Source organism: Chelonia mydas, chromosome 20 (genome assembly GCF_015237465.2).
Source record: "Chelonia mydas isolate rCheMyd1 chromosome 20, rCheMyd1.pri.v2, whole genome shotgun sequence".
Classification (NCBI taxonomy): domain Eukaryota; kingdom Metazoa; phylum Chordata; order Testudines; family Cheloniidae; genus Chelonia; species Chelonia mydas.
Window position 1 is genome coordinate 14,547,589 of NC_051260.2, and position 14,580 is coordinate 14,562,168.

The following is a 14,580-nucleotide window of genomic DNA, read 5'->3' on the forward strand; positions in this document are numbered from 1 at the left end:
AAGCACAGTCCTCTACCACTTGAGCTAAAGGGGTACTCTCCTAGCTAGGAATAGTAGTAGGCTCTTACCCTTTGCAGAAAATCCACTAGAGGGCGCACATATAGCACTGAGCCAGTGGCTTATACCAGTGTTATAGGAGCCCAGAAAAGGCTAGCTCATGGGGAAACAGCAAGGCAGGCACGGAGAGGAGAAGAAGCCAAACTCCAATTCATGCTTTTCTGGGCTGGCTGCATCTAAACTTGGCAACGTAGGTCAAATCACGGATGCTTTCAGGTCATTTCTAGAGCAGGCCAACCCCCGAATCCTTTCAGGTTTGCCCCATCCCAATCAAGATCCCAGCAGAGCCAGATGGTCTGTGATTTGATTTCCCAGGTGACTTGGATGAAGATTTCATGTCTGACGAAGATATCACCTCAAGGAGCCAGTTTCCAGAGAGCTGGCTGTGGCAAGTGGAGCAGCTGACTGAGCGACCAAATGAACTGGGGTAAGAGCATGTGGCCGTACCACTCCCATTCATCAAAGGGCCACATTCAGACGTGGTATGGTGTAGCTCCCACTGAAGTCAGTATCTCTCCACCAACAAGATCCCCAGTGGAGCCGGCTGAAGAATTTGTCATGATTTAGGGCCAGCATTCAGCAGCTGATCCATATTCATAGAATCACTCCTACATTTTAAAGTGAGAAGGGCCCTTAGATCATCTAGTCTCACCTTCTGTATAACAGAGACCAGAGAATTTCATTCAGTTTCTCCAGTTTTGAGCCCATATTTACGTACATAAAAGAACTGGCCCGACTTCCAGAGGCACTGAGCAGCCAGTGGTATCCCCTGGCTCCAGCCCTAATGAAAAACCAGGCTGCTGATTTAGGTGCTGGAATATGGATGTAGGTGTCTGGCTGTATAGCGTTAGCCTTTTCTCCTGTTCGGGAACCGTTCCTCATTTCTGTTTGTTATGCAGGATGTGTTATTAGGTTGCTGAGTCACATGATATTGACGGTGCTTTCTAATTGGATGGCAGAACTTTTTTGGGGGGGGGGGGGGGGGTTAAATTGGTAAATGAAGTGCTGGGCCAGGCCCCTCTCCACTGGAATGGAATACAATTCCCCTCCTTGGATTAGACCGGGACACTAGAATTAATATCCCTACCCTTGAGAGCTTTAAAACAGGTTGTGTCCTCTGGCTAGTGCAGAACGTGGACCGTGAATTCCTCCCCAAAGATGGCTCTATAGTTCAGGGGGTGGGTGAAGGCTTTACCATGGACCTCAGTCCTAAGATAGGAGGATCTACACCTTTAGTTGGGGAATGTCCATGAGTCCTAGCTCCATCCTTCTGTAAAAGACTCTGTCTTTCTCTTTCCATGTAGAATTTCTTCCAAGACAGTGCCTATTTTCCTGAAGGATTCCATCACCACCTGGGAAGTCCTGGCTGTGAGCCTTTCAGAGACCAAAGGTGAGGAACACCACGAGCTCTCCAGACAACAGGCAGAAAAGCTAATGGGGAAAAGACCCCAGGCCACAATGGGCCTTGGAAATGTCACAGTCAGATGGAACAATCGAGGAGACAGCAGACACATTTCAGGACTAAAGTATAAGCCCCCCTGTCTCTGACCCTGGGTCTTTCCCCATTGCAGGGCTCTGTGTGGCTGACCCCTATGAGATAACAGTAATGAAAGATTTTTTCATCGATCTCCGGCTGCCCTACTCTGTAGTGAGGAATGAGCAGGTGGAAATCCGGGCTGTTCTCTACAACTATCGGGAACACGAAATTAAGGTAAGCTCACTGCCTCATGGGGCTCTGCAATTGACCTGAGGTGTCAAGTCTTTGACAGACAGCCAAACCAACACAAAATTGTGGAAGGCTTGTTCTTCTAGGGCCTGATCCCTTTGGGGCTGGACACCCTTGTCTCCCATTGACCTTGTTGGGTGCTCAGCACCTTGCAGGATCAGGGCTATGGAATCCACCCAGTTAAGACCATAAGAGCAGCCATACTGGGTCAGATCAATGGTCCATCTAGCCCAGTATCCTGTCTTCTGACAGCGACCAATGCCAGGTGCTTCAGAGGGAATGAACAGAATAAGTAATCATCAAGCGATCCATCCCCTGTTGCTATTCCCAGGTTCTAGCAAGATTGCATGATATAGAGGGAGATAAAAAAATACCCTTCTGGCTGCTGCTCTTCTCTGCCTGGGCCTCAAATCTGTGAGTGGGTACCAGGTTTGGAGCTTTCTGTTGACTCACACCGGTAGCCAGACCAGGTGGGTCTCATTACTTCCACTCAGGAACACCACAGACTGAGGTCCTCTCTGAGGCAGGACAGGACTGGGAGGGGGGCAGTCCTGAAGGGCCTCTCAGGAAGGAGGTCAGGATACAGTCATATGCTTTATAAGTACAGTCCTGTCTGTTGTTTATTAAGATTAAAGGCAAACTCCAGTCAGAGGGTATGTTTTGGATCAGTGCCCTACAATGTCATGATGTGCAGACTGCCTGTTCACGAATCTCTGTTCTCTTCTCAGGTCCGGCTAGAGCTGCTGTACAACCCAGTTTTCTGCAGCGCATCCACTTCCAAGGCTAAATACCGGCAGATCCTTGACATCAAAGCCAAGTCCTCCCTGGCCGTGCCATTAGTGATCGTCCCGTTGCAGCTGGGATCTCACGACATTGAGGTCAAGGCAGCGGTGTGGGGCAGTTTTGTGTCTGATGGTGTGAAGAAGAAACTGAAGGTTGTGGTAGGTATCAGGTGATGGGGATGTGATGTCTGCTGGAGGGCAAGAGGCTGGAGGCCAGATTGTCTGGCTTCTAGAATCCGTGCTGTTAATTTAACCTGTTAAATTAACACCTTGCATCTCTATCCTCATCCCACTTCCTCCCCTCCTCTGTGGCAAATACAGCAGGGCTGGGGCTGGCCTGGTTATCTTGCACTCGATCCTCTGAGTCTTCACATAAAAGACCTAGGTTCAGTTCCTCAGGCCCAGGGTCTTGCTCCTTGGACCAGCGGGTGCTGGAATCAATGCAGATTCAGTGCACCCAGGGAGAACCTCATCTCACTCAGCAGAGAGAGCCAAGCAAAGGAGCAGCATTGGTGGGTTGTGAAGGGTGTCCCGTTGGCCTGCCCCAGGAGACCACTGCTAGGCTGGGTGAGAGGAAGATCCTCCACTGAAGATCAGGGAGTAGAAAAGTCCTTCAGGGAGGTCACAGAGCAACGATGGCACAAATTGAGCTTCTCACTTCCTCGCCCTGCCAGACTCTGTTGGCCAGGTCCATAAGAACATAAGAACGGCCATACTGGGTCAGACCAAAGGTCCATCTAGCCCAGTATCCTGTCTTCCGACAGTGGCTATTGCCAGGTGCCCCAGAGGGAATGAACAAAACAGGTAATCATCAAGTTATCCATTCCCTGTCACTCATTCCCAGCTTCTGGCAAAAAATTCCTGCCGTTCATCTGTGCTGGAATCAGTGGTATTATGCTAAGGATGAATTTGGCCTAGGGACTTCTTGGATGCATCCTAACCAGGATCCAAAACAAAAGGGGACGCTACCTGAAGTTAAGGTCAGATTCCAGACTTATTGGGTCGGAGCCTGATCTCAGTTTCACTTGACCGCTGACTTCCAGTGGAGCCACTGCTGATTCACGCTGATCACAAGATCAGCAAGTTGCTCACCTTTTCCTACTGCTCTTCATTGTCTCTGAGCGCTACTGTGCTTACTATGCTCTTGTCATTCCTGTCTAGCCTGAAGGGATGAGGATGACCAAAACAATTACATCTGTCGTATTGGATCCATCCAAGAAAGGAGCAGGTGAGTAGCTGCACTGCTTTGCCTTTACGTGGCGCCTTTCATCCTGAAGGTCTCAAAGAATTCCACAATCTATATCTAAGTGAGGCCATCTCTGTTTTTGGAGCCCTTGTATCTAACCCAAACATATAATCGAATCTGCAGCAAACTTCCCTGAAAAATTCTACCCTGGCATCCGATAATGCGTGGGAGATTTCAGAAGGATTGGTTTCATGTTGGCTGAGATGGAGGTCAAAATCAGGCTCATCACGGAAGACTGGAATCAGCAATATGCAGAGCAATTCAGCTGCCACTGAAAAGCAGCCACCTCTGCCTGCCCCGTATTCACAGCTTCCTGATTCCCATCTCAGCTGCCCCCTCCCTCCCTTTGCCCTAACACATCAGTGGATTGTGCAGGGTTCTCTGAATGTTTTAGACTATTACTCAAGAACCGGCAGCAAAGCTCAGCCAGCTGGACGGATGGCATTTCACTGTCTTCTCCTCGTCCTTCCTTTTCAGGGGGAGTCCAGGAAGAGAGGGTGCAAGCGGCAGAGATAGAAGACATTGTTCCAGACACAGAATCGGAGACCAAAGTCAGCATCCAAGGCAAGAGCCTCTGATCTGAAAGAGTTTTATGCTTTAGAAACAGAGTGAAGGGAGCAATGAATTCCTTTCTGGTAGTCACACTCGCAGGAGGTAGACCGATTACCCACTTGGTTCTGTTACAACTGTCTACGTGCACTATCGAGCATTAATGGTCAAGATACATCAAAGTCATTGTTGGCATGAGGCTAAACAAGGTGCTCAGAGGAGAGACAGGTGCTCAGAAATAAGGAGCACCCAGAGAGTAGCCTATGTCTTTGGACAGGATGGCCTAGTGGTTTGAGCCCTAGCTTAGTATTTGGGAAACCTGAGTTCAAGACCTTGCTCTTCCACAGACGTCCCTGATGACTTCAGGCAGCTCCCTTAGCCTGTCTGAGCTTCAGCTCCCCATCTGGAAAATGTGGATAATAGCCCTTCCTTTGCCCCCATTTAGCTCAACCAGCAAGGGCTGTTGCTTTCAGAATAGGAGTGTCCAGGTTCTATCCCCACCGCTGGCAGGGCTGGAGTGAAGTAGCCTAAGAGGGATTGGTGAGAAATGCTCAGAGTAGTGCGGGGGACCTTGTCAGCACACAGGACCCAGATCAATTGTTGCTGGGTTAGGATCTGACCTTCATGGACTTTGGGTGTGCTCAGCCCATGGATTGAGCTCTCAATCCGCCACTGCCTGCAGAGAGGTCTGTCTGTCTCTCTGTCCCCACCTGCTCTCTGTGCTTGAATTCATGCCACGTTATTTCCTTGGCCAGGAAACCCCGTGGCAATCATTGTCGAAAACTCCATCGATGGGGCCAACCTGAAGCACCTCATTGTGACGCCGTCTGGCTGCGGGGAACAGAACATGATCGGCATCACCCCCCCTGTCATCGCCACCATCTACCTGGACAGCACCGAGCAGTGGGAAAAGATCGGAGTGGAACGCAGGGCAGAAGCCATCAAGTTGATCACGCAAGGTAAATACTTCTCATGCCAGACAGCAAATCCCTCTTTAGGCTCGCGTTAGGGACACGGGAACTGCCGCACAGGACCGGCCCCGAGGTCCCTCTAGCCCAGTAGCCTGTCTCGGAAAGTGGCCAGTACCAAATGCTTCAGAAACCTCATGTTAAGCACATTGGGCAATAGATAGAGAGTCCAGGGATCAGGCAGCTAGCCTGGCACTCAGGAGACACCAGTTCAGTTCTCTGCTCTGCCACAGACTTCTGGGGTGATGTTGGGCAAGTCACCTAATCTCTCTGTCACTACATGTCCCCCTCTGCAAACGGGGAGAGTTGCAGTGCCCTGCTGCACAAGGGGGTTGTGAGGGTAGACGGCAGGAACTCCGCAAACTCCCACCGGCACCCGGATTGTGGCCCTGCCCCCGCTCTGCCCTTCCCCACGAAGCCCTGCCCCTGCTCTGCCCTACCCACACTCCTCCCCGAGGCCCCATCCCACTAGGCCTCTTCCCCCCGAAGCCTTGCCCTTGCTCCATCTCTTCCGGCCCCTGTTCTGCTACTCACTCCTCTCTGTTCCCTCCTCCCCGTCACTCACCAAGAATGCAGGAAAAAAGTGGGAGGGGCCATGTCCCCCTGACCCCCCAGTTCCGGTGCTTCTGGTTGTTACATTGCAGATTGTGAGGCACCCTGGTACTATGGGAATGGGGGCCAGATAAGCTCCTAAAATAGAGAGAGAATCTGCCTTCCACTTTAGGTCTCCTACTCTCTTTAGAGGTTGGTTTAAGACCTGAAGCATGAAGTTTAATATCCCTCCACCAGTCTACATTGGCATGAGTCATTATAGCTCTGAATAGATCTTCCTATGCAGACAAACGCCCAACCCCGTTTTCAGTCCTGCTGGGCTTTTGGCCTCCAGTTCATTGCTGGCCTATGGCTGTTATGCGGGGGATGGGATGGTCGTGGGGTGGAGGCCATTCACCCACAGTTCAAATCCGTTTCAGGTTGGCACTTGGTAGCGAGGAAGGATAGAGAAACTCATGACCATTGAGAGAACTTGGTAGGTTTCAACAGATGTCCCTTTCACTACACCACAGTCCCCTTGTGGCCCCCTTGTGGGCTGCCTAAATTAGGTGTGGAGTCTGAACTACAAACATCCCATCCCTTAAGCTTTTACAATATGGGGAAACTGAGGCAGACAGTGACTTGCACAACATCACATCACGCAGTGAGTGACAGAACTGAGAACTGAACCCAGGAGTCCTGACTCACAGCACCTTGCTCCAAACACTAACCCACCCTCCCCACCCGGAGCCTGGTATAGAACCCAGGCATCCTGCCTCCCAGGTCCCCATATACCGAAATCACTTGGTCCCACTCCCACCCTGGAGGGAGGATTGATGCTGGTGAGGAATGGGGCAGTGTCCATGCCAATTGGCTTCACCACCAGACATCTTTCTGCCTTTGCTTCCCTTGAGTTGCTGTGCTGTGTCCCTGCAGAAAAAGGGGGAGCCACACAACTCAGACGCAGCAGCAGGGGTCACAGCTCTGACTTCGTTTGCCTTACGCATGTAAAGTCCTCATTAGAAGCTCGCCAGACATTGCACAGCTCCTTCATACTCTCCCTGTTTCAGGTTACACGCAGCAGATGGTTTACAAAAAACCCGACTTCTCATACGCCGCTTTCAAAGACCGGCCGGCAAGCACTTGGTGAGGACAGTGGGTTTTCTAATGCACCTTCTTGATCAGCATTAGCCTGACCCTACACATGCAATATGTGAGCCAGAGCAAGTCAGTCTCCAGCCCAAAACCAGAGGGCAAAGGTTAACACACACAACGGGAGAAAAGTACCCAATCCAACTCCCACAGATGGCAATGGAAAGACTCCCAAAGATGAGATCGGCGCCTGGCAGGATTTACAAAAGCACCTAAGCAGAGTAGGGGCTTAATTCCCTTTGAAAGTCAATCAGAGTCCAGTGCCTAACTCACTTAGGCACTTCCGTAAATCCTGCTGGGTGCCTATTTGCATCTTTAGGTGCCTAAACGCCTTGTTAATGTGGCCCCTAGTGATTTCAGTGACAGTTCAGTGTGGGCAAGCAGATGGCCTGAGGGATTGGTGATGAATAAGGCGAAGATTTAGTCATGGGTATTTTTATCAAAAGTCATGGACAGGCCACAGGCAATAAACAAAAATTCACGGCCCATGACCTGTCCATGACTTTTACTAAAAATACCCCATCAGGGTGTCACACCCCTGACTAATTCTTAGCTGCTCCTAGGACGCCGCTGCTCTGGGGGTCTTCGAGGTACTGCTGCTCCGGGGGTCCCTGGGGCACCATTGCTCTGGGGGATCCCTGGGGGATGGCAGCTGGCTCCTGCTCTGGCGGTGGGGGCTGACTGCGTCCGGCCACCTACTGTTCTGAGGCCCTGGGGACTGCTCTCCAACGACCTCCAGGGCTGCCCCCAGGCTGCAGCTGCAGCCGCTGCTCAGACTGGCCCCAGGGTGGCCCCTGCTGCTGCTTGGGCAGTCCCCGGGACTAGCCACACCAGCCGCTGCAGCTGTGGAATTCATGGAAAGTCATGGAATCCACGACCTCCATGATGGATTCCCAGCCTTAGTAATGAACTCCAGGTCCTTTCACTTTTAGCTGGCTAGTTTGTAGCTGGCTCAGAGTAACCATTACCATCTTGACGGCTGTTCACTGGGTTGTGTGAAGTTGAGTTTGATGACGCTCCAGTCCAGTTCCCAGTGGCCAGCTGTCCACAGCAGGCCCCCATCTCGACCATCCTGGTCATACCACTGCAGACGGCGAGAGCTCGGCACATCTCAAGCAGAGCCAGCCGTAATAGGGAGCAGTGTCTGGACAAGCGGTGACATTTTCCCTAGCTCCATGCTCACTCAGGTTACCATAAACTGACCCACATGAACCTCCCTCCATTTACTGCTGTGAAACGTCTCACCTCATACCTGAGTGCAGACGGTCCAGCTTCCACACTGAGGGCAATTCTGGGAAGGCAGGAGTGACCGTGATGTGATTGATTCTGCCCTCAGGCTGACGGCGTACGTGGCAAAGGTCTTTGCCATGGCTAAGAAACTGGTGCCCATTGAAAACCAAGTTATCTGTGGGGCGGTGAAATGGCTGATCCTGGAAAAGCAGAAACCAGATGGGGTCTTCCAAGAAGATGCCCCCGTAATCCATGGAGAGATGGTTGTACGTGTTTCCTTTGACTTTTACACACCAGTCACTACCCACCTCAATCATCACAGCAATTTGTTGGTTCATAATTCAAAGGGAGATTTTACTGGGCTACATCTCAAAGTCTGTGCTCACACAGACTGATCTCCTCTCTCTCTCCCTCCCATCAGTGGAACCACCCAGTGCAGTTACCTGGGCAGCTGTGAATGGAGATTTAGGCCAATGAGCCAGATTGTATCTATTTCGTCCTTAGTGGACTTCATGGAGTCTTTGGCACTTCTCCCTTTTTGGGGGTAAACATTCTGCTGGGGATAGATCATTTTTGGTTTTGTTATTATTTAGGGTTTAGGAGTGGAAGGGGCGGTCATTGTTGGAGCTAGGGGTGTCACGTTTGGGATTTATGGGTGCCAGGCTTTAGGGCGTGTCAGTGTTAAGGTTTATTAGGTAAAAGGGGGTGTCGGTGTCAGGCTTTTAGGGGTGTCAGAGTCAGGATTTAGGGGTCTCAGTGTTAGGGTTTAGGGTAGAACGGGTTGTCAGTGTTGAGGTTTGGGGGTTTCAGTGTCAGGGTTTAAGGTGTAGAAGGGGGTGTCAGTGTCAGGATTTAGGGGGCATCAGTGGTGAGGTTTAGGGGATTTCAGTGTCAGGGTTTAGCAGAGGTGCTGGAACTAGGGGTGTGTGCGGTGCGGCAACACCCCCTGGCTTGAAGCGGTTTCCATTATATACAGGGTTACAGTTTGGTTCAATGGCTCTCAGCACCCCCACTATAAAAATTGTTCCAGCACCCCTAGCTATCAGTGGGTTTAGGGCTATCAGTGTCTGGGTTTAAGGGGTCTCTGTGTTAGGGTTTATGGTAGAAGGGGGTGTCCATGTCTGGGTTTAGGGGGTGTCCGTGTGTGGGTTTATTAGATAGAAGGGGGTGAGATTAGTGATGTGGGTGTTCTCATGGTGGAAAGACATCTCCAAAGGAGATAGTTTTGCAGCGTTTACTAAAGACGCGTAGGCTCTGGCCTGGCCTGATCTCCCCTGGGCATTGGTTCCCCAGCCTCTCAACTGAGAATGCCTTGTCCTCACCTCTCATGCGCTTCGTCCCGGGCTTAGTGATTTGCATTGCCCCAGAGGAGCGCAGCTGTCTTGGTGACTCACAGGCCAAAGTTTGATCTTTGATGTCGCTGGGGCTTGACCCATTAACTGCACAGGAAGCTGCCTGGGAGCTAGTGGCGGGACCTGAGCACTGGCCTGGTGAGCTAAATTCTCTCACGCTGGTTTAATACGAAGCATCTCTATTGACTTGGATGGAGTTCCTCCACACTGACAAAGGAGTAGCTGCCATCAGAACCTGGCCCATTGCACGACAGGGGTGTTCATTAGCCAAAGGGAGGTTCAGCGATAGGTCTGGCCGTGACAGAGTCCATTCTTGGGTAGCTTTCTAGGAAGCATGTGTTCTGCTATAATTTCCTATGCTGAGGGCCTGGGATTAATTCTTTCTTTTCATGGTACTCGGGGGACTTTCTTATCCCAAACCTGTCCTTTGCTCCCCTTTAGGGAGGGTACAAGGGTGCTGAGCCTGATGTCTCTTTAACGGCTTTCGTGCTGGTTGCATTGGAAGAGGCCAAGGACATCTGCAAGGATCAAGTCAATGTGTGTATCTCTGCACTGTAGATTCACTTCAACATTCATACCCAGGTTTTCCCATCTTTCCATCCCCTATGAACCACACCCCGTGGCATGTGGAATTTGCTGGGGAAGGAGCTAGTAAATCTGTATTTATTCATAGATTCATAGATATTTAGGTCAGAAGGGACCATTATGATCATCTATTCATGCCATATATAAGCAAATAAAAAAAATGGTTTCCTCTAAGCTTATAGAAACAAAGTTTATAGGTCCAGACCATTCTAAGAAGTTAGTGAAAAATGAATCCACATACGGAATACCAGAAACATTTTACTTCAAACATTCGATTTTCCCTTTTGTCTTTAACAACAAAAACAGCACCCTCGCCCAAGCCCAGCAGCCCGGGCGGTCACCTGGATTGCCTCCCCCTAAATCTGGCCCTGGTCTGTGGTATCAGACCGAAGCTGCAAGAGAGGAGGATGAGATGACGCGGTGGGCCCGTACAAAGAGGGGATGAAGAGAATCATAGGCGTGGATGCTGTGGGTGCTCTGGGGCTCAAGCACCCATGGAAAAAAACCAGGGGGTGCTCAGCACCCACCAGCCACAGTGATTCCGCCCTGGCTGGCTGTCGATCAGCTGTTTGACAGGTCCCTGGGGCTGGCCACTGATCAGCAAGCAGCTGGCGGGAGGCGCTTGGGGGAGGGGACAGAGAAGAGGGAGCAGCAAGCTGGTGGGGGGCGGGGACTTTGAGGAAGGGGGTGGAGCGGGGGCAGGAAGAGGTGGATAAATCAAGCATGCGAATCATGCATCAAAGTCATGAAATGGGGGACAAATACAATAAAAAATAAGGTATTCAAAAATTTAACAAATAGAGGAGGGGGATGCCGAAGACGCTCTGGGGCGCCATTTTGGCTACGGCCGGCCCTGCCACAGACTTTGGTCTCACTCCTGATGACACTCTGCATGTGGTCCAGAAATGTCCCCTTTCGCTGCCCTCACATATCTCACTTCCATGCCTTCCTGCCTCTTCTGTCTTTCACCAGCACAAAATTCACTCTGAAATTTAATAAAGCTGGAAGCCACACAAATTCGTAATGTCTTAATGTAACCCAGACACCTCCTGGGTGTGGTGTTCCGTCCCATCTAGTGACACTGAGGCCACTTAGAGAGAGATTAATGAGTCTGCTCTAGGGCCTTTCGGGCTTTTAGTTCATGCAGTAGAGGCTCATGCATTTAGCTCCGCAGGTCTCAGGTTCGATTCTACCCGCCGACGACCAGGTTCTGTTAATATTACATTAACACAACCCGAAACCTCAGCCTAACTCACGAGTTTGATTTTCTTTTGTTTTCTTTGTCACCTCCTAGAGTTTGGAAGGCAGCATCATCAAAGCCGCTGACTACTTAGCCCAAAAGTACCAGTCTCTAGCCAGACCTTACACTGTGGCTCTTGCATCCTATGCCTTAGCGATGGTGGGGAAACTGAACACCGAGAAGGCACTCATGAAAATTTCGAAAGGTAAATCAGGGCATCTTATCAACTCCTGGAAAGATATGGCCAAGTCAGGATGGGGTTCAGGGAAGAGAAGCAAAGGAGGTTGGAGAGGGACTAATTTATGAGGAATGAATAACAGGCATAGATTTGTTCCTTTTGACCAGATTTGAGATTGATCAGGTTGGGTGTAAATACAGAGTAACTCTCCTGGGTTGAGTGGACTTACTCCAGATTTATACTTGTGTGTCTGAGATCTGGATGTGGCAGAAACATATGGTATTACTTGACCTCAGGAGGAATCTGAGAGCCCTGTATATATATATATATATATATATATATATATATATATATAAAGGATGTAAACCCCAAAGAGAAAGAGAGAGAAAAGGGTGGGTCAAGAGGATGTAACTGAGCAAAGGGGAATTTCAGAGGATATAGAATAATATTACCCGCAAGGAAAATTGAGTTTGCCCCATTGTTTGGGAAAGTTAAAACAGGGCAGGACAAAGCTGTTGTCTCTATATATCAATGTTATGTTGAAAGGTGCCAGGTGGGTCTTTGATCCCAAAACATTCACAGACCTTGGTGCCACAGGGCGCAGACTCACCTGGCAGCGCCTCCTGCTGGTCCTCTTGGCGAATGAGCATCCAGCCTCTGGAGCGCCCTCTTCAGGCCGGTGTCTTGCCGCCCCTGGCCCCCGTGTCCCTCCCGGATCCCGGTGCCCTTGTCTTGGGTGCTGCCCCCTGGCAGTACCCCCACAGTTCTGGGTCTCCCCCTCCCAGGGGAACCCCCACCCACTATCCCCAGCTTGCCTAAGTCTTAGGCTACTGCCAGTCACCAACTAGCCTCCGCTCCCTGGGGCAGACTGCAGTATAAGCCAGTCATCACAGGCAACGGGGTTTGGACCTGCTGCCTCTGCCTACCCGTGGCTGCCCCTGCAACCCCCTTACCTAATAGGCCTTCCCAGGCCTGCAGCCTGGGGCTTTCCTAGGCCCAAGCTCCCCGGCTCCCTTGGCCTTCCCCAGCCCTGCTCCCACTCTAGGTACTTTCTCAGCCCTTGCAGCCAGGTCCCCCACCCTCCAAGCTGCAGAGAATCTCTCCTGGATCTTCTGGCTCAAAGCCTTTATAGAGCCAGCTGGGCCCTGATTGGGGCATGGGCCCCAGCTGCCTCCACTTCCCCCAATCAGCCAGGGTTTTACTTCCTTCCCCAGCCCCAGCCCCCTGCAGGACGTTTCCAACCCTTCAGGGCTGGAGTGATTGCTCACCCTGCTGCACTTGGCCATGTCTACAGTACAGGGACTATAGTAACACAGTTATGGTGCTGTGGCTATGCTGGTTATCACTCCATGTTGTGGACGCAGACTGCACCAATGGAAGGGGTTTTCCATCTCTGTAGGAACTCCACCACCATGATCAACGATTGCGAGCTCAATGGAAATATTTTGCCATTGACTTAGCTGTGTCTACACTAGGGGCTAGTTTGGCATAGCTATAGCGCTCCGGAAGGGTGTGTGTGTGTAGATTTTTCACATGCCCTGAGTGACTCAGCTATGACGACCTAAGTTTTAAGTGTAGACCAGGCCCTTGTTCAAATTAATGGGTGTGCCAGGCACTCTTTCAGACTCAGCGGAATGGGAGCAATCAAGACTCTTTCTGTAGTAGACACCGCTAAAAACAATGTAGCACAGCAAGGTCAAGAGCTAAGCCATGTGGGCTGAGGGGTTTCCCTGATTACAAATGCAGGGGCTAGTATGTTGGTTTTGCACCCTGTACGTTAGAAGCAGAAACAGGCTGAAAGCCTGGAGAAGTATTATGAAACAAGCAGAGAGACATTGCTTGTTGGGCCTAGAACTCACTTCAGAGGCGGACTTGGGGATTTCTCAGCGAGGAGGTTGCCGCTGTTGGTTTCTCTTATGCTCTCTTATTTCTCTCTCTGCATTTTCTTAAGCAATCAGGTTTAAAGCAGAGAAGGTATCTGAGGCCTATGATCAATTCCTCATTGTAATTGAAACAATCCTCTAAGACCCCAAATATTGGGTAGCTGCTCAGCTCGAAAGGGGCAACAATCGGTTTGACTTACCAATCATCCGTGCAGAAAGTTGGGGAAGGAGTCAGGCGATGGTATGGCCCAGTCAGATCTGCTCAGAATGAGTGGATGTCCTGGGGAAGAGTCCTTTAGCTCGCCTTCTTTGCTGCTGCCTAGAGGGAAATCGCTGGGAAGAGCGGAACGCCCGCACCTTCAACATTGAGGGCACCTCGTACGCCTTGCTGGCCTTGCTGAAAATGAAGAAGTATGAGTTGACCAGTCCCATAGTCAAATGGCTGAGAGAGCAGAACTACTACGGAGGGGGATATGGATCTACCCAAGTGAGTATTATCCTTATAGTCCAGGGTATCCTTCCAAGACTGTGTTTTGTGGGAAGGTCTCCCCTCGGAAAAGATGGGATTCCGATCACTTGAGTCATTGTAGAAAGCCCTGGAGAATGACCAGTAGAGAACAATCCTGCATTGCCTAGGAGATGGGCAACGTGACCTATCAGGTCGTTGCCATTGTTAACCTAAGGCAGAGACCAGCATAGGAGCATGACTGAATCTTCTCACTTGAGGCTCCATCCTGCCAAGGTGATGGGTGCAAGCATGCTTCACTTTAAGACAGCGAGTTGTCCCCGGGGAGTCAATGGGCCTTCTCTTCTCATGGGCAGAATCGCATGGGCATCTGGACTCATTCTAGCATTTGTTTGGTTTTTGGCCGTTGGTCTGGAGACAGGGTACCAGGCGTGTAGGACCAATGGCCTGAGTCCATATGACAAAGCCAGGGTGGATCATGACTAATCTGAATCGATTTGGGTTTAATCCATCTCTAAGTAGAACTGTAAGATTATGGTTTTTGGATTCTTTTTTTTAAACTGTGCTTACACAAGCCACTGGAGAGGATAAAAACCCTGCTGCTAGTGACAGCTAAATAAAGATGGATTGTCCTC

The 14,580-nt window shown here is 50.6% G+C and overlaps 1 protein-coding gene across 1 annotated transcript in view; it reads left to right on the forward strand.

The window, feature by feature from the left end:
• The window catches only part of LOC102939244 (complement C3), a 56,550-nt gene that overhangs the window by 28,407 nt on the left and 13,563 nt on the right, over positions 1–14,580 (forward strand). Inside the window, exons 18-29 of the mRNA XM_037888055.2 lie at positions 373–484; positions 1,362–1,447; positions 1,629–1,768; positions 2,512–2,724; positions 3,727–3,793; positions 4,289–4,375; positions 5,116–5,319; positions 6,930–7,005; positions 8,348–8,507; positions 10,035–10,130; positions 11,473–11,623; positions 13,803–13,966. Of these exons, the coding sequence (XP_037743983.1) occupies positions 373–484; positions 1,362–1,447; positions 1,629–1,768; positions 2,512–2,724; positions 3,727–3,793; positions 4,289–4,375; positions 5,116–5,319; positions 6,930–7,005; positions 8,348–8,507; positions 10,035–10,130; positions 11,473–11,623; positions 13,803–13,966 (1,556 nt within the window). The remainder of the gene's footprint in view (positions 1–372; positions 485–1,361; positions 1,448–1,628; positions 1,769–2,511; positions 2,725–3,726; positions 3,794–4,288; positions 4,376–5,115; positions 5,320–6,929; positions 7,006–8,347; positions 8,508–10,034; positions 10,131–11,472; positions 11,624–13,802; positions 13,967–14,580) is intronic.